Source organism: Opisthocomus hoazin, chromosome 11 (genome assembly GCF_030867145.1).
Source record: "Opisthocomus hoazin isolate bOpiHoa1 chromosome 11, bOpiHoa1.hap1, whole genome shotgun sequence".
In the NCBI taxonomy this organism is placed as follows: Eukaryota; Metazoa; Chordata; class Aves; order Opisthocomiformes; family Opisthocomidae; genus Opisthocomus; species Opisthocomus hoazin.
The window spans coordinates 20,304,236-20,324,033 of record NC_134424.1 but is presented as its reverse complement, the minus strand read 5'-3'; the positions used below and the strand labels follow the sequence as shown (position 1 = coordinate 20,324,033).

The window sequence follows — 19,798 nt, the reverse complement described above, 5'->3', positions numbered from 1 at the left end:
TGGTCTTCTTCCTCGCTACATAACTCCCCTACACAAAACACGCTACAAAATGCACTTAGTTCCACTATTACAGTTATATGGTCATTGCTTATCATCCACATTATTTTTTCATTTATGCTTTCGTACTTTTTCCTCAAAACAAATACCAGAACAACAAAAAACCCTACCAAGTATACTGTTGGTCATACTAGCCAACGTATCAAAGGTTTCTGGATATGAGCAAATGCAGATTTAATATATTAATCTTGCCATAGTAATCTCCTAGTTGAGGATACCATTTCCATGGCCAGATGTTTAAAACAAGGACGTTCTACATAGCAACTATCTACACTGAGATTTTGGCCCCATGTTTGCATTCAGAAAGTACTTGACTGCTAGTAAAAATAAAGCCAAAGTCTCCTGGCAGGAATTTTTAGGAATTTGTATCAGACTGTTTTGTGTCTGAGTCCAAGACTGCCGTTCTCCAGGGCAAATGGATCAAATCCAAATATATTTTAAAAATGCATAAGCAAATTAAACAAGAATGATTCTTCATTTTTGCTCAGCAATATCTTAAATAAAACATGAAAACATAATGCCTGTAAGACGACTGTAGTTTTCTTCTTTAGTGCAAGTTGCAGCACCAACAGTTGCTGCTGTGAGCAGACTGTTAAGCACCATCACAAGAAGTGTGAGTGTGGTGGGGTTTTTTTGTGTGGTTTTTTGGGGTTTTTTTGTTTTGTTTTTTTTTTAAGGCACTGCTTCACTGAAGTGTTTCAACACTTACTTGCCTTGGATGAAAACAAGTTAGGAAGTTACTCATGATTACCCCTTCTCAGGTGAATCACGGAAACTAACAGTGCAATGTAACATGAATTACCTTAAGCCACTTTTTTGTTCAAGATTCACCACATATTTTGCACTGGACACAGGGTAAAAACATGCACATGCTTGCTACCATCTCTTCAGACAAGCATCTGTTAACTACAATAACATCATCAGAAGCAGCCAGGTAATACCTTTGTCTTTTCAAAGGTAACGTACATCCCTAGGGCTTGGACACAGGGCAACATCACTACCATTAAAGTACAGCTACTTAACAGCTGCTCTGTATTAACCAACAGCAAGCAGGCCCTTAGTCAGCAGCAAACGTGCTAAAAACAAGGTTTCAGTGGGGACTTACTCTAATGCATTTTACCTTTCTGTTTCCAAGGAAATTAAAGTACATGCTGTTACATTCCATAACTACATTCAGCTACGGTGCTGAATACACAAATATTTAAGTAGCTCAGTAGCTTGACCAAGCCCTCAAGAATTTATGTCCTAATGATTTGAATGGCATTCTCACTCTGCAGTCACATCAAAAAGCTGTATTACTATGCTACGGTGCAGTACAATGACTGTAGCAGCCAGGCTAGGGCCAGCTTTCACTGCTTCAAGTTTTAGAAGCCTCTTGGGAAGCCTGGACGGTTGTTCAGCTTGCTAGCCCACACTGAACTCTGTGTTATTATTTGGGTACTGTTGTACTAAATCCAGCTGGATTAAAGCTAACTAGTGATACGCCTTCCGAACATAGCACAGCCATAACCTCAGGCTCTTAGGACCTTTAGGGAGCATGTCCTCACTCACAAAATAAACAAATTATTTTGGGATTATACAAAATGGGTGTTAATATACCTCCAGTAATGAAAAGCTGGTTCAAAAGAGCACCCACCTTCAGCAAAGAGATGGCTAGTGACGCCTTCCACAGTTCTTCCTAACACGCTGTGTGGCTCATTTTTCAAAGGTGCTTCATGCATCAAGCTGTCTGTGGAAGAGAAGGAGAGAGCATGCCTATGGAAGACTGACATTAGGTGTGGGAGGAGAAGAAAGCAGTCAGCTGCTATGTAACAGAACGCTGGTTTTTGCTTCTGGAAGCAACTGGTCTCTCCTTTCCCTTCTGTGTTTTGTTACCACCTTTCACAGCCTCCCCCCTACACTGCAAGGTCTGACAGCACACACAACATGCAATCAATGTAACAGCTGGAATGAACAAATCGCAGGGCAGGGGGCTCCTTTAGGCTCTGACGTACTCAGCATCAGACAGCTAATACATACCACCTCAGGTTCAGAACAACACAACTGTCAATCTAAACAAGTTCCTTCCTCACCTTGTGCGCATGCAGACCTAGTAACTAGACAGTTTGCTGAAAGGCAGACACATTCTTCTACCTACAAAATGGTGTAAGCAGACTGCAAGGGTGTAGAACTGGCTACCCCAAAATACTTGCAGCAGAACCACCAGGTGACGAAAACATCATGCTTCAGAGGGGACAATCCAGAGCCCAGCAGAAACTGAAAGATCAATAAACACAGCCAGGCAGAAAAACAGAAAGACGCCGGGCACCAAGATAGAGAGCAAATCGCCTCCACTGTCCCCTCCAGTGTCCGTCCGTCCCCCACCCCCCCCGGCAGGACGGAGCCGCACCGGTGGGACAGCCAGCCTGGGCACAGTGGCCTGCAGTGCCAGCTCCTGCTCAAACGCTTCCTAGCCTCAGTACCTCTGTAATTCTGCAAACATACGAAACAGGTATTCCTTTGGCTGGTCACATCAATTTAATAAAGTAATTTGATACAGCAGTCTTTATTCTTACAATATTCCAAAGACCAGGGGGATCTGAGAGAATTTTATTCCGGGAAAGCACCGATTTGTGAGTTAGCAAAATGTCAGCCATTTTGTGTAGGCATCAATGCTGGTCCATGCGTAAGCGCAGATTTACTAGAAAGAGAATTTCTTAGTAATGTCCTGCTGCATAATATATTCTGTCCTAGCAAACTGGTACACACACGTTCCTTGTTATAAAAAAAGTCAAGGAGAAGTTACCTCGGTGCTCTTTCACCTCCTCCAGCTATCCTACATGAAAATCCATGCAGGCTGAAACGTGCAGCCATACAAACTCTAGTGAAGTCAGAAGGGCTGAGAGCAGGTGCCCAGCACTTCTATTCCTTTGCTAATTTGGGGCTTTAATGTACCTGTTTCTTAGTTAAATCCCCATCAAAGTGGCCTGAGAAGATTAGCCTCGATTAAAACAGTAAACAGCATGTCTTTAGGTCTCCTCACACTACAATGCACTGTGCCTAGCAGTTAACAGTTGTGAAGCTCTGGGTCACAGGAAAGCAACGCATTAGAACATCAACACCACAAGAATTCTTTGGAGAAAATAAGAGCGTGTAGAAGTAGTAAGGCAGTATACTGCAAACCGTGGCATTTATTACAACCAGGAGGACCTCCTAGCCTCAGTGAGAGAAATGATCATGCACCACAAAAACCAGTTCAATTTAATTTCTTCACAAAGCAGCATGACACACCAAGGTATTTAAAAACTAAGTCTGATCTCATAGCTCTCAAAGACAAAGCCTGCTACCTATAAGCATCTTTTCATGCTTGCCAAACAATATGCAAGAGGAAGAAATTTCTTTGTACCTATTTTCACGTTTCTGTAAAGCAAAATGAATTCTGAAGACAGAAAAAAAACCAAAACAAAAACATGACTCAGACTTCAGAGGTCACACAAAGAAAAAAAAAAACACAACAAAAAGAGCAGAACTTCAGAAAAAATACCTTTGTTTTTCTTCATCTACTCAGTACTTTTAATCTCCTGTCCTCTAACTGACCCCTCTCCAGACAAGGCAGCTGACAGCTTGCTTCGTGGTGTTATTTCCCCAATCATTGGCTCACCACTTACACTCTGGTTTACCTCAAATAAACAACAAGGGACTCTTCGTAGAAGGGATTAGCACAAGCAACTCCGTCGCCGAGGGGAGCTGCTCGGCAGTCGGCCCGGCCCGCCGCAGGGCCTCACCTCCCGGTACCGGCGGGCTCTCCTGAGACAGGACAAGGCCTGGCCCGCCGCGCGGCCCGCCAGGGGCCGGCAGCTCTCGCGAGAGACGCTCCCCAGGCCTGAGCGTTACCACAGCGTCGGCGGGAGATTTAAAGGCGGGGTGACGGTAACGAGCTGTCCGTCACTAAGGGGAGCTGCGCCGGGGCCGGCCCGCCGCACACGGCGTTTTCCTGAGGCGGGGATACGCCCGGGCAGCCAGCCGAGCGGCCTGCCAGGAGCCGGCAACTCTGGTGAGAGACGCTCCCGAGGCCTGGGCATTGCCAGAGCGTCGGCAACCACCCCGACACCTGCAGAAAGCAGCTGAGGGAGTGCGGCCAAAGGAGCGTGGTGCGGCGGCTTGCACGCCGGGAGGGTGGCTCCGCAAAGGAGTGGTGTTCCACTGCCGGAGAGGAGGCCCCGAAGTACGCATGACCCAGCAACCGGGACAAGTCTGTGACCATCTGCGCAGGTCAAGGGCGCTCATCCTACTTGACCCTCAAGGCAGAATGGTGGGCACTTGTCTGAGAGGAGGGGCTGGTGGGGAATATGGAGCTCAAGGGCAGCCTTGGCTGCAGTGACCATGAAAGGGTGGAGTTCAAGATCCTTAGGGCAGCGAGGAGAGCACACAGCAAGCTCACTACGCTGGACTTCAGGAGAGCAGATTTTGGCCTCTTCAGGGACCTGCTTTATAGAGAACCATGGTATAAAGGCCTGGAGGGAAGAGGGGCCCAAGAAAACTGGTTAATATTCAGAGATCACCTCCTCCAAGGTCAGGACGGATGCGTCCCAACAAAGAGGAAGTCAGGTGAAAATACCAGGAGGCCTGCCTGGATGAATAGGGAGCTCCTGGACAATGTCAAACACAAAAAGGACGCCTACAGAGCATGGAAGCAAGCATGGGTAGCCTGAGAGGAGTACAGAGAGATTGAGCAGCCACAGTTCAGGCTAGGAAAGCTAAAGCTCTGATAGGATTAAATCTGGCCAGGGACATCCAGGGCAACAAGAAAAGCTTCTGTAGGTACATCAATGATAAAAGAAGGCTAGGGAAAATGTGGGCCCTCTCTGGAGGGAAACGGGAGACCTGGTTACCCGGGATGTGGAGAAGGCTGAGGTACTGAGTGAGAATTTTGCCGCAGTCTTCACCGGCGAGTGCTCCAGCCACACCGCCCAAGTCACAGGAGGCACAGGCGGGAACTGGGAGAATGAAGAACTGCCCACTACAGGAGGAAAGTGCACAAGTCCATGGGACCCGATGAGGTACATCCGCAGGTCCTGAAGGAACTGGTGTATGAAGTTGCTAAGCCACTATCTGTCATTTGAGAAGTCATGGCAGTCTGATGAAGTGATTGGAAAAGGTGAAGCATGACCCCCCTGTGCCCGGCAAGATCCTGGAGCAGATCGTCCTGGAAAACATGCTAAGGCTTGTGGAAAATAAGGAGGTGATTGGTGACAGCCACATGGCTTCAGTAAGGGCAAATCACGCCTAACAAATCTGGTGGCCTTCTATGATGGGGTTACTGTGTTGGTGGGTAAGGGAAGGGCAACTGATGTCACCTATCCAGGCTTAAACAAAGCATTTGACATTGTCCCGCACGACGTCCTTGTCTCTAAATTGGAGAGACACGTATTCAATGGATGCACCACTTGGTGGATAAGGAATTGGCTGGATGGTCACACTCAGAGTTCAACATCTTCGCTGGTGACATGGACAGTGGGATCAAGTGCCAGCCTGAGCTGGGGCTAGATAAAACTAACACTGCTACTGCTGCACTCTTGCACAGACACCAAAGAGGGGTCTGACTATAAGACAGTCACTTTATGCTATAAATATCTGTAGCTCCCCGCATTGAGCCCGTTCAGCTCTCCTGCCCGGCAGCCACGGAACGAACCCTCCCACCCGCAGCCCCCCGCACAGAGCCCTGGGAGCAGAGGCCCTTCGCTCCGCAGCGCGTTACACGCTCTGCTCCAGCCCCGCCGGGAAACACCGCACTGCGGCAAGAACCCGGGGCTGAGGGCTTGGGGTCTGCGTAGACCTTGAAGCCGAGGACAGAGTGCGCGGCAGCAAGCGGGACCAGCTCTCCGCGACAAAACCGCTCTACGGTTCCTCCGAGGGGGACGAGAGGCCGCGGCCCCCGGCACCCGCCGGCCCTGAAGGGACGCCGCGGGTCTCCGTTACCACCGCCATGTGCCATCCCCCGCTGCCGCGCAACTCCATTCACCGTCCCCCCCGCACCCCTGCCTAGAGCTCGCTCGGAAAAAAGGGTTCCTCCCCCCGGGGCCGCTGGATTCAGAGCGTCTCCTCGGCGCGTTCGGGTTTCTGTTTCCGGCCGGTTACGTGTGGCGGGAGCACACGGGTTGGCCTCGTGACGGCGGACGGAACTAACCGGGAAGAGCTCTAGGGGGGTTTGCCGCAAGACAGAAGCAAAACAAGAAGGCGGTAACTGACCAAATAACGCTTTTCCCGCTTGTCTCGAATAACGACCTCGGGAGCCGCCCTTCAAGCGGCCCTGTTGCTTCGGGGAGGGGGAAGGAAGGCGCGGGCGGCGCCCCCTGCTCGGGCAGCAGCTGTGGTAGCGCCCGGGTCCGCAGCCGCCTGGTTGGGCGCGCAGTTCGAAGGCGCGGGGCGCGCGCGGCGGCGGGGTCGCGCGCCGCTCCCCTCAGCGCGGCGGCCGCTCCTCTCAGCGCCGGTCCCTCCGCGGCCGTGAGGGAGCTGCGGGCTGGGAGCAGAGCCCCGGCAGCTCCTCTCTCGGGAGCGCTCGAACGCTCTCCCCAGCCGTTCCTGCGGCAGCGTGACGGCGAGCGCTCGGGGTGTGCGCGGGCAGGTGAGTAGAAGGGTGACACGCCGCCCGTGCGCGAATAGGGACGTGCGTGGGCCGGCTTAGCGTGAGGAGGAATGACTGGTCGGTTGCCGTTCAAGTCATATCTAATTAAAAGTATGTGCGGGCGTTTATTTCTGGAAATAATGGCCTGGGGTCGTAACTGGTGTGTGAGCCTTCTGTGCTCTGTGAGCCTTCTGCAGCCGAGTAGAGTCACGGGAGCGGGAATAGCTGCGAGCGTGTTTGTGTCCTGGTACTGATTTGAAAGCAGCCGGCTGTTAAAAGAGGAGTCGGCTGACAACCGAGGGCGAAGGTCTGGGCGATGTCATGGGGTTCTGTTTCCCAACGTGCCCTTCAGTATGACCAAAACTTTCCTCAATGTATCCGGTTAAAAAAACACGAATAGGAAGCACGAAAAGTTGGAGAACTTGTGTTTCTTGTCGCTGCTGATGTTGTTTGTTGTCACACATTGCCTAAGATTGCTTTAAAATTTCAGAGGCAGACACGGCTGGGCACAATCTCAGTGATTCTTTAATTGTGTGCACTGTCTTTAGTCACTAAGTATGTTGTTAATGCAAAATGTGCTTTGAATGTTGTTTTCTTATATGTGTTGTTAGATGATGCTTCGTATGGAATAAGGCAACAAAATCCTCTTTCCCCCTCATCCCTTTTTTTTGAACTGTGTTAGTCTGGATCTTACAACTACAGTAGGGGTTGTTTAAAAACACCCATAAAACTCGATTTATCTCTAGATTGGTCTTTTTTTCCTGGTTGAAAGTGTTAATATATTGGTATTGAGCTGCATAATATTCTCCAGGGTCCTAGGAATGTGTCATGTCTAGGCTGAATGTCAGATTTTTTTTTTTTCTTAAAATTGGAGTTTATTTATTTTGCATTTTTTGTGAAACATGGCTTTTTCTTTGTGTCTCTACTGCTGTTTACTTGAAAGGCAAATCATGCTGTTGTCTTAGTAGGAACAGGTGTGCTTCATTTAATCAGGTGGCTCGTTAGGTGAATTGGTCAGAGCTGGCTTCGGTTTCTCTGTGTGGTTAGGTTTGCTTTCTGTCTGCAGAACAGCTCGTTGTTCTGTTGCAGCAAATGTAAAACAGCTGGCTATGCCCCTGGGTGAAGTCATCATGAGTTAAAAAGATGCTTAAAGGAAGCCTTTGACTATGTGAGATTGCTGTTCTGACTTCTGTATTTGGAGGCTGTGCAGTGATCTGTGTCTTAAAATTGGTTTAACAATTACATTTGGACTCAATGAATTAGGTCTTTGAGGATCTAATACAACAAAACTACGTTTTTTCCACAATAATTATATATTTTGGAAAAAACTTTTTTCTTTCTTCTTTTATGTAAAGCCAGAAATTTTTTCTTTATCACATTCTTGCTGATCTCTAGTCGCTTCCTGTATTCACTGGAAGCAGGAACTTCCCTGCCCACGATGCTTTCAGCAGAGTGAGTTACCAGGTTTCCTAGGAAGCTTTGTTATGTTCAGAGTTGTGGAAAAAGTGGCTTTTCTGCTCTGGTAATGTCTGCTTGTAGACCAATGTCTTTCTAAGTGGACTTCCCAGGGTTTAGGTAAGAGTTACGTTGATGACAGGGTACTGTAGTGTTAAGAGCAGAGTTTTACTGCAAGCCTAATTCTGTTTTCAAGTAGGTGATGGAATTCCTGTAAAATTTGTTTGCTGAGGATCAAGGTTTATGTGTTAGTGTAATATTCTGTAGCAAGCAGGAGCGTTTAATGCTCTAGAATTCTTTATGGAGGTATGAGTAGTTATGCTTGTCAAAGCTACCTGAGGTGTTTAAAAATTGTGTGTACCAGTTCTTCAGTTTTCGAAAGTCATAAAATAGAATTGTCTCATTTTAAGTAGGGCTGTAGGAGAAACAATTGCCTAATGGGATATTTGCATTTCTTAAATTAATTCCTTGGATAAAAGTAATGTATTTTGAAAATGGATTTTTTTTGTTTGTTTGGCCTAAGAAATATACTTATTTTGTTTTATCTAGCAACATTGATTCTGGGAAATGGAGAACAGCATTTTTGAAGCTTATGAAGATGAAATCCAGTCACTGGAAGAAGAAATTAAACTCTTGGCTGAGAAGTATGAGGATAGCCAACAAGAATCCACCTTTTTTTCTGATGAGGAGATATTAATGTCAATGTATGCCTTTTTTCATATGTTGGATTAATAGTGTGTGTTTGCCAACATTGTTTAGGATGAGCTTTTGCCTGTGTGTTAGGCCTTTCCTTGTGTTATTTTTTACAGTGCTGATCTTGTTTAGGACATGGGCTATATGTGGTAAAAGATGACAAATAGTAAATAGTTGATCTCTTTTTACTGCCCTCTGTTGGTAGTTTGTGGGGTTTTTAGCATTTTGTTTTGTTTGTTTGCCTTTTTTTTTCTTTTTTTTTTTTTTTTTTTCAAACAAAAGGCAGTCCTAGTGGTCAGAGCACGATATCAGTTACCTTACTGTGCAGGCTCTGCAGAGCTGTTGACTACAAAGGCCACGATTTCCATTATGCACTGTGAAACAGCTCAGTGCATGTTTACTTTAAAGAAAAAAAAATAGATGGGGACTGGGGACATGTGCAGGTTATATGCTAAAGAAGTGCCATGTTAAGGGTTTTTCATTTCCATTATTTAACTGATATTCTATAGTAATTGCACACCCTGTAGATAAGCCATTTAGGTGAGTAAAGACATCACAGCTCTTTTTTGTTGTGTGTTCCTCAAAATGGATGCTTAATCTCAAGACTGATAATGAAGGCTGTGTCTACCTGGTAGTGAACAGAAAGTATTGATGTAAGTTAGACTGGCTTACTGGTCCTAGTAATGTGTTCCAACTGAAATGCAACTCCTTGAAAACTGATCTTGGTCTGAAAGTCATCAGGTCACATTACAAATGCCTTTTATTTAACGGTATTGCTGTACTGATGTGACAAAGGATGTTCTTGTGTCTGAGTCTTTTGCCTTTTTAATTTTTTTTTCTTCGTTAAATTCTAGAAAATCATTCCAAAGAGAGTTTTGGGGAGAATCTAAGGGATATGAATCTCCATCAGACCTGAAAGCTCTACTTGAAACTTTAGAAACTGATCTCTCATTTTTAATGAAATTTACTGGTATTCGGTTCACAAGTCATTCCAAGAAAACAGTGGAAAAAAGTAAGCATTTTTGTGCCCTTTACTGGTGCTACACTGGGCATACTATTTCAGTTCACTACATTTGTAAATGCGTGTTGTAATTCTATTTTGTGTGTTAGCAGAAAGATTATTATTTTGAAAGACAATAGAATTTTCTTTATTAACAAAATAGTTTCTGAGTAAATACAGTACTTAGCATAGTGGGAAAGTGAAAGACTTCCGTGAAGTTAGCTGTTGGTTTGGTTTTTTGTTTAACATGGTTAACTTATTTATATGCTGGATGATGTCAGCTGGTACTTTAAATATGACTAATAGAAGAAATGCAATAATTGTTAAATAGAATTATAATCAAGTATTTTGTTAACTTTATAACAGCTAGAAACGGAACAGTGCGGAAGCACAGGTTATCAGGGAAGTGCCACTCCTTGTCTTTTCAATTGGAATTCCAGCTTCTTGAAATGCAGGTAAGGATCAATGTATCTTTTAAAACAAACAAACAGAACTTCAGATGGACAAATGTTAATACTTCCGTTTCCAGCTGACATCTTCAACTGATATTTTGTCATTTTGATTGCCTGAGTCTCCTTAATGTAAGCCTCAGTGGATTGTTTTCACTCTGTAACAGAGGGACCCAACTTTTGAATTCCATACGTGTCCAAGCAAAATAATTCTGAAGGACAGGTTCAACACTCAGTCACGAAACTCTTATGTTCTTCTGTGGTCAGATATCTTGTTCTGGAGACTGGAAAATTCTGAACTTTACCTCTCCTGAGCAAGCTGAGGAAAAACTAAAATACTATGAACGTGAACAATTGTTTTTTTTTCCTTTGGTTATATTTCTGCTTGGTTGGCTAGCGTGACGAGCCATTACATTATGGGACTGCACAGAAGTTACACTAATGATGACAGATTTTTTGCAAGGAAGGTCTTCCATAAGAATCTATTCTTAGCACAGAGTTCTGAGTGATAAGCAATGCAAAACAGCTGCTACCCCAATTTGTAATAATGTACCCCAATTTGTAGTGAACTTTTGACATCAGGAAATCTTCCTTCTCAAGAAAACTTGGTTTTCAGCTCAGCTTTAAAGGTATTTTTTTAAATTGAATGTGATTGGGCCTGGTAGCATTAAAAACTGCCTTGCTATATAAAGGTATCCTTCCTAATCTTAAGAAAAAACGTATTATGAATGTAGGAAATTAGTGTTTAGATAGTCAGGTGTAGATGACATAATTTGAAACTGCAGGAGTTCAGCTGAATGAGGTTATTCCTTAAGCTTTTAAGTCCATGCATGACTTGAAACTTGTGGTCCTAGTGATATCATTTTACCATTTGCTTGTATAAAACCGCATTTAGCTTTGAGCATGGAAATAGCCTGACTCAATCACGTGGCTTGGTTAGATTAATGCTTTTTTCTGATCTGTATGCTTCTGCAGAACAAGGATGTCTTTTAGTGTCAGTTGAGCTCAGATGAGTAACTTCAAGTTTATGCTAAGACGCGTTAGTGATGCTTGAATCTAGTAGAGCACTAGATGGCAGCACTTGACTACGGAATGCCTAAAACTGGTACCAGTTCAGTGCTGCTGAAATACACTAGGCTGAGTGATATACAGAATAGGAAGTGTGTATGTTTAAAAAACCCCCTTCAGTTGAAAAAAATATAATTTGGAGTTAAATTTTTGCATTAATTAAATATTTTTAAAGAAAAGTACATGGCATCTGCAACTTACGACTTAATATGCAATGCAGATGATGGATCAATTTAAGTTAATGAAATTTGAACTGCCAATATTTTCTACATTTGTATGATGTGGGTTGTGGACATGTTGTGGAAAATGGTAAATTAGTTTAGCAGACATCAATTAAGAGTACCGTTTTTAATTGTGCTGTAATATATACAGGTTTTGTGTTTTGTTTTTGGTGTTACATACTCAATTCAAGAATTACACTTACTGTTTCAAACACAGACTAGTTTCTGTTCCTTAATTCAGTTTTTGTGATTGCACATGAACTTGTATGTTATTAAAGGCTTTGCATTTACTTAAATGTTAATGTGCTTTAGCTGTTGTACAAATCATAATGTAATGGTTTGGTTAGAGCTATGAAGTACAAACATTGTGTAGAGTTCTGTATTTTCATTTTGTTAGAGCGGTTTGAATGAAACAGATTTTGAGAGAATTTAGTATTTCAAAAGTTCAAGCTTAAGGATTGTATTTTCAAGATATACTGTTTTAATTTACATGATTCAAAATTATTATCTTCCATTTCTTTATACTGAAAAAGTGTATCTCATGACTCGACTGTTAACAGCTCCATTCAGACATTCTGCCTAGTTCTAGCTGGCTGTTCCTGTGGTGTAACAGTGGTGGCATGTTACCTTGGTTTTGCGAAGGCGTTGTATACTGTGCAGGTCATGTTGTGGTGAAGGCAGTAGGTCCTCTGTGGGTGCAAGAGTCTGCCTCCATAGCTTTCAGGGAAGTTGTGACTTCAGGCCGGACTAAGACCTGGAAACTTAGCTCTAACTTTTTTATGCCTCTGGCTTCTTGCATATTAAAATGGAGAAGCCTATTTTCTAAGATGTGGCATTAACGGTTGTATTCCAAATAACCTGTACTGACATCAGTATGGGCAAGCGACACAACAGGACACGGTAGCATGAAGTTGCAACTAGTTTCACTCATCTTGAGAAATAAAAGACGACAGTTGTTTTTGGGAAATGCTTAGTAGGTAACAAATACTTTGGTATGCAACAGAAGATAAAGAATAATTTTTTTCACACTGTTAACTTTAGCTGTTGAATCTAGTAGATAAATTACTATACAGTTAACTCAGCTCTATGGTATCTTAAATCAAACCTGTTACTACACAGTAACAAACTGCTCTTATAATTATATCTAATTTGATCTTAAACAAAATGTCAAATGTCATTCATGTCAAAAGCTGTATGCCAGGATACAATTATACAAAGCAGGGCGAGCAGAGTTCACTCTGACTAGGTTTGAATCCTTGAAATTATGTCTGTATTCCTGTAGTGTTGGTCACTCACTGCCTGGCATATTCTACAGCTGAGCTGGTTCTTTAGTTTTGGCATAGCGTTAGACTAGCGTATAGTTTATATTCCCAAACTGACTAGTGCTTTGCCAGCTTTGCAGGCAAGCAAAGAAGCTCCCGTTTGTTCACCATTGTGCATAGGTGGGTGCTTACAAAGGTCAAAACGTGGATAAAGAAAACAGGGTAATGCAAAAGCATTGTTTGATTGATTTTTTTTAATTTTTTTTCCCCTCTTACCGTCCTTAGGAGAAGACATATACTATTAGCTTGAAAATCTGCCAAAACAAGTCTAAATCTCTTGAGAAAGCAATCATTCAAAGATGAGTTGCTTTCCTTTTAAATCTTTTTATTTGACTCCAGGATGGCATCTTGGCATATGTTAGTAGCCCTCTTACTGGAAAACCAGTTCCTTTAGAAGGTAGCATGTTAGCTTGTGACTACTAGCAGCTTCTCTACAGCTCCATGCATGCGTTGAACCTTTTGCTCTAAATTTTTCCTGAGGTTACTTACTCAATCCACTGAATTTTGTGGTGTCTTAGTTTGCCTTTTCTGTCTTTACTGATGGCGGTGTTAGTAGTACTTCTGTCCAACCAGTACTAGGGATTGCTGTTTGTGTTTGACTCCAGCTTGTCTGTTTAGTTTCCTTTGTGTTGCCATTCCCAGTTGCCTGTAGTGACTGGGTATAAGAGAAATAAAGTACAAAGTCTCCAGTATGAAGTGAAGCATTTGCTATGATCTTCAGACCATGACTTTAAGCTTTTCCAGCCACTGTTATCTAACTTATTAGTCTAGTGTGTTCAAGAATGTGTAGCAAAAAGAATTAAGTCATTTTATGGCTTCATTTCTACTGTATGAACTTCTTTTATATTTTTTGTAGGTTGCTAGATATTTTCATTTGGAAACATGTTATTTTTATAAGCATGCACATATCCCTGAGTAATAGTTATTACTGTAAAAAGGGGCAAGAATTTGAGGCAAAACTATAGGCTTTAAAATTAAAAAATAAAAGGAAAACTAACAGGATTTTTTTAATTTTTTTAACTTAGGGTAGCATTATTATGGTTTTCAGATGAAACCTTATATTTGATTTTTCTAGTATGTGTGGCAGCTAGGTGCTGTGTTGGAAGATGAGAAGAATCTTAAAGAAGTGGAAGTGACCTAAAAGAAAGCAGATGAACGTGTTTATTAGAAGTGTTCCTTTATACACGTGTATTTTCTATGCTGTCAGGTTCAGATACCGTTCCAAAACCCTTGTTGTATGGATAATACTGATACAGTTGAAATGAGAGAAAATGTCCACACATAGAAGCTGTAGTTTAAAAAAATGCTATGTTAAGGGTACTTAGCAGTATTTGCATATATTTTAGTCTTTTGAATTCAAATAGGAACGTTTTTTTCTCATCACTAGAGAAGTTTCTATAATATTGCATTGTTATTTCTCCAATCTAGAACAAAGATAGTGTGTCTACTGTTATTACTGATCTCAGCATTGTAATGGAATCTGGAGAAGATTCAGATGTGAGCAAGTTTGTGTCAAGGTAAGGTGGAGTTTCTTGTTGAAGGAGAGTTATTGTATGGGATATCTGATACTGAATGCAATACTGAGTTTTCATGTGAATTGCTGGCAGTCAGCTTCTTTGTTTGGTAATGTACTGTTAGCCCAACCTAAACACTTCTGATCTCTTGGCTGTATCCTTCTGGAGAGAAGATGAAATGCATCTAATTTTTAAGGCCTGACAGGACTGTTACGAATTCATGTTAAGCAGCTTCTTAATTAATAATGCGTTAGAGCGGTTTGAAATTGTTTGGTTCAGGGAAAGATATAACAAGGTAATCTCAGATATTGCATTTTAACTGATGTAATCAACAGATTACCTGTTACGTAGATGTGTATGTGAGTTGCAGATGAGCAACGTGGTTGAGTAATGGCTCAAGTGTATATCCAGAACCCCTCTCCAGTACTTGCCTGTTCCTAATTCTCTGCTCACCATTCCATTTCTTTTCTTTGTATCAGAATTTCTGTCACTGATATTTTAAAAACAGTAGAATATAGTTTAAAAGCCTGGAATAGTGTATTTGTGCAATGGCTTAAGAAAACGTACATACTAAAACTTAAGCATATGACTCAGTGCTATTTTTTTTGTTGTTTTCTGGAGGATGTTAACTTCTTGTGGTACACAGGATGCGTCATGTTCAAATTATTTGTCTGCAGTATTGTGCTGTGAAATCTGCCAGCAAACTATTCTGAGAACACATCTATTATTTATTGATTATTATCGGGTAGTTAATTTAAGCCTGTTCTGTAAGTGATTTATTTTGTTTTATGCTGTCTTTTAGAGTTGGTGAGGGAGAGGGAAGGCAAACGAATGGGTGAAAAGAAAGGTCTGTTGAGTTACCTCAGGTTTCACTAGTCTGTACTGAAAGATGTTACTTCCATTCAGAGGCTTTGGAATTTTCATAGCAATCTACTGAAGCTAGCGGTATAATGGAGAATAGTAGTTGACTGCTGTCAAGATTTAGAAGAGGAAATTACCCTGTTTTATTCATGAGTATTTTCTGACAGCAGAAGTGTCTTGGAACTTAATAGTCATAGTGGAAAGGAATGCGTTGAGGTAGTGGCAGACTTTATTTCATCCTGGCTTAAGCAATGCTGTCTTGTCCCTGTCTCTTCACTGCCCTGGTCCTTTTCCATATTACACCAGTATTCATAAGTAAACCTAAGTGTTTGTGAATGATATAGGATGAATTAAGGCTTTGCTGTCAATAAAGCAAGCAGTTCTTTGTCCTGAGGCTCTATTTGCATGTACCATCTGTTGTCCGTGTGTCAATGTATATACTCTTAAAGCCACGTGGCAAATAGGATCAACGTAGTCATTTGGTTGAAAAAGTAAATGGGGAGGGGGCTTGCCACCCCACCCCTTCAGATTTCTTTTTTTTTTTTCTATTTGACCTGTCCTGCGATGTCACAGTGTTTGTTGCTGACCTAAGGCAGTAAATATGTGGCCAGAGTGGGGCTAATGTTGACAATGTCTGTTTTGACAGCAACCCACAGTTAGATTGACTTAATCTGATTATGTGCTCTCTCTTTATGGCTTGTTTTCTCAATCCCTTTGTTATGTAGTTGTCGTTTTCTGCTCCAAGTCCTAATCTGCTCTTTTCATGTCCAGCTTCAGGCTTTTCCCGACTAGCCCTTTATTCTTCAGTCCATCGGCTGCTCTTAGAATCTGGATTCCTACCTCTTCCCTCCCTTTCCTTCCATTCCTGACCAGCTAAATCTGGTCTCCCTCTGTATTGTTCATTCTTTTCAGCCTCCCTACCGGTTCTGTTTCCTTCTTTTGCCTCCTTGGCCCCGTCTTGCCAAATAATTGTCTAGCTCTGTTCTGTTTTCTGTGCTGGTCTGGATTTTTTTTCGTCTCGGCTCTCCAATTCTTTTGGCTTCGTTTTTCATAATGTAGGACAGAAAAAGGTCTTTAAGAGCACCAGAGTTAAAAACTTGGCGTTCAGTTGTAATTCCCAAGCCCATCCTGCTTTGGAAGAAAACGGGAATGCTAGAACACCCAAGCAACATGTTTTTAAAAGAAGCAAAATTAATCAGTCTGTTTCCAACCAAGTACCGCTGCAGTACGTAATACTTATTTTCAAAAGATGTTCCATTCCTTAAATATGTTGTGAAAATAAAATATGTGTGCAAATGGAATCACAATGTTTAGTCTTCTGTTATGGGATTTTACGTGAGTCCCCTTTGCACCAGTTACCACTTATATTATACTTTATTAGTGTTGAGGACCAAAATATCTTACGAAAAATCTTGTGGTCAGTCTTTTTTCTATTTTTGACTTGATATCCCATTAATTGTTGAGTTAGTTAACTATAGCATGGATTACTTAGTCGAATGGGAGTTTTTAGACAGTTTGAAAACTGCTCCTTTTTACTAACTAGTTAGAATTTAGAAGTCAGAGCGAAGGATTTGGGATTGTATTAAGCACTGCATGGGCTAGGTATTTTGGAAGTTAGGGGAAGCATGAATTCTTCTCACAGCTGCAAGTGTCATTCTTTGGTTTATATGCTAATGCAAGAAGTCTTGCAGTCAGTTAAAATAATTTCCTCTGTTAAAGTAACTAAAGGAGTGTATTAAAGGAGCCTTGAATACTTTTACAACAGTTAAGTTTCTTATATACCTCTGTGTTTTGTTGATGTCATTTTGTAAAAGTGAAATGATGTTTGGAAGAAGGGCATGTGATTTTAACCTGACACAGAGTTACTCTCTGCCTGAATATGCTTTTTCTGGTTTTGGAAGACTTGTGTTACCCGGATGTTGGCTTTGGAGATTGGTGTTTTCTGCTCTGAGTGAAATTTTATTTTTTTTTTTTTCCTCAAATCCGGTGGCATTTTGTAATGCTAATTTATTTAAAAAAAATTTAAATATTAACATGCACTCTGTTAGTACCCTGTTATTTTGTACCATGTTTTCTTCGTATTTTAGTGTTTGTTGTAGCTGGCTTCAGCATTAGGAATTAGGCTAATTTAGGCTAATTAGGAATTATTGTTTATGGGTAGTTTTAAGTGCTGTGAAGCGTGTGTATTACATATGTCTCTTCATGCCAACACAGATTTTTCCCTCCCCCCTGCTTCTTAACAATGAATCCAGTTTTCTGTCTCAAAGTTAGCCAGTGCTGTATCCGTACATGCAAGAAGTGTTAACTCAGTATGTGTAGAATCATGTTCAGTAGGTAGTGAAGTCTCTCTTGCTCATTACTAAGTCTAGATTTTTACTGTAGTATGTGTAGATTTTTATATGTACCATTATGAGTTGTGGTTAAAAAAAGCTGTCCGGAACTCGGAGCTAGTCAACTCTACTGTAAATCAGTATATGTTTAGATCCTTCCAGGGACTCAGTTTGGTCTGTGTTGCCAGCATTTTTTTTGTCTTGGCCCGATTTTGTTGGCAGCTGTGACTCCTGTGGTAACTTCAATGATGCTGTTCTTTCCAGGCTAGGGTAAAACTTTTTGGCTTTTCTATTACATTTGCAATATCTGAATGAATGTCATGTATTTTTTGCATTTAATTTTTGTGTAACTTGTTAAGGGTTACTGTTCCTATATATTATATAGAGCTGGGTCCGAGGCACAGTTCTGCCTTGAATGGCTGAAGTGACTTGGTGATCACAGAATCATAGAACGGCAGGGGTTGGAAGGGACCTCTGGGGATCGTCTAGTCCAATCCCCCTGCCAAAGCAGGGTCACCCAGAGCAGGCTGCACAGGTCCGCGTCCAGGCGGGATTTTAATATCTCCAGAGAAGGAGACTCCACAACCTCTCTGGGCAGCCTGTAATACACCATTGCAACCGTTCTGTTAATGGCCTCAAGTTTCTGCTTCCAGCTGTTCTGAAAATCCAGACGGATTAATTAATCTGAAACAGAAAGGATCTTAGAAGTGAAATTTACGTCTAGAATTTAGATCCTCTGGAACTGTCTGAAATATTCCCAAATGTAAGTTGCGTATCTTCCTCAGTCAGGTTTGGTAAGCTTGTGAAATCCTGTATTAGTAATTGGAATAAATCTGCATTTTCAAAGCAGTGCTTGCCAGGTATGCTTTGACAATGGCTAATCATCTGTTTCATTTGACTGTGGCATTCATCAACAATGAGGTGAAGCCATTCACCCTTACGATTAAAGGATCGTGTTGCTTCAGGTATTCTGACACTTAGCTTTTGTGGAAATTTGCATTCTTTGCATTTTTGCCACATTTCTTTAGTAAAAACTGTACACCCTTTACCAGCGTTCTCCCTCTGTCCCCGTGACAACACTGGGTGGATGATTGGCTATTTGGCAGTTTGTCACCTTATTGTCTCCTTTCCGTTCTCTATCCTGATCCTTACATTACTCGAAGTTAGGAAGAAGAAATGGTTTTTTTCTGTTGTGTTTTTCTTAAAAAGAAAGGGCTTTAATGGTGTCTTGGTTTCCTTTCCTCTATTGTTGCCTGCCTTCCTGGGCTGTCTCAGAGTGAATGTAATAGTGTACTTCTACTAAAAATGTTGTGTATGTCATAGTTGACATACAAACTACACAGTTTTTCTAGGAGGATAAAATAGCAAATGTACAATGAAAGTAAGCAACTGTAGTGCCAGTTTCTGAAGTAGAAAAGCATATAATTGATTTTTACTGGCAAATTTCTTTTGTAAGTAAAATTTCATGATATGAAGGAATGAATCAGCCACAGTGTTTAATGCATTGCAGCTTTTCTTAAATGCAAAATCTTTACTGCCTTGTAGACTGATGAAAAAGAACAGAGCGCTCAGTCCATGGTAGTGCAGTGTGTTATTTGTCAGTGTCAGTTTGGTGGTTTGCCATCCTATTCAGTACGAGTAGTCATCTCTGCTTATGAAGAGCAGCTTTTATTTTCAAACCTGTGTGTAGTTTTCCCCATCTGCAAGAATGGATTATTAGTCAGCTGTGTAGCTTTCCTGGATTCTGTACTTTATGCAGTGTTTGCAACTTCTTTGGAAATTACTTCAGCAGTAGTTTCATACGTAGTTTTCAAAACGTTTGTTGTTCCTTTGGGAGCGGAAGCTTCTGTTTGGTTCTTTAGATATAGTGGATATTTAATTTTGAAATGATGTTGAAGCTTAAATGATTCAACTTTTGTGTGTGTGAAGCAAGTATGTGTAGGAAATAAACTTCCTTATGTTCTAAGTGCGCAATTTGTTTCCATTTCTGCTGCGTTGCTTGTATTTTTAACTTAACTTTAGCACTGAAGTCCTGGAATTGTAATCTCTTAGGTTTAGCTGGCACTGTGTATTGTTGCCTCTGTTTGTTAACTATTGTCCGTGGAAATAGAAAACTCTTATTATACTGAACATGGAATCATTGTACATAAATATTTTCACTTGATGCTTTTCAATTATGAAACCGGCAAAGCCCAAACTATAGGAGCTTCTCTTTATTTCTCTT

General features: G+C 41.7%; 1 protein-coding gene across 2 annotated transcripts in view; it reads left to right on the top strand.

The window, feature by feature from the left end:
* Positions 1–6,198: 6,198 nt before the first annotated feature.
* Positions 6,199–19,798, top strand: part of CENPP (centromere protein P) — a 146,107-nt gene continuing 132,507 nt past the window's right edge. Inside the window, exons 1-5 of one of the 2 annotated variants that reach the window (XM_075433107.1) lie at positions 6,199–6,276; positions 8,666–8,820; positions 9,664–9,821; positions 10,176–10,264; positions 14,298–14,386. In XM_075433107.1, the coding sequence (XP_075289222.1) occupies positions 8,684–8,820; positions 9,664–9,821; positions 10,176–10,264; positions 14,298–14,386 (473 nt within the window). In that variant the 5' untranslated portion in view covers positions 6,199–6,276; positions 8,666–8,683. Of the gene's footprint in view, positions 6,277–6,470; positions 6,662–8,665; positions 8,821–9,663; positions 9,822–10,175; positions 10,265–14,297; positions 14,387–19,798 lie in introns of those variants that run through there. The other variant, XM_075433106.1, reaches the window with a different exon arrangement.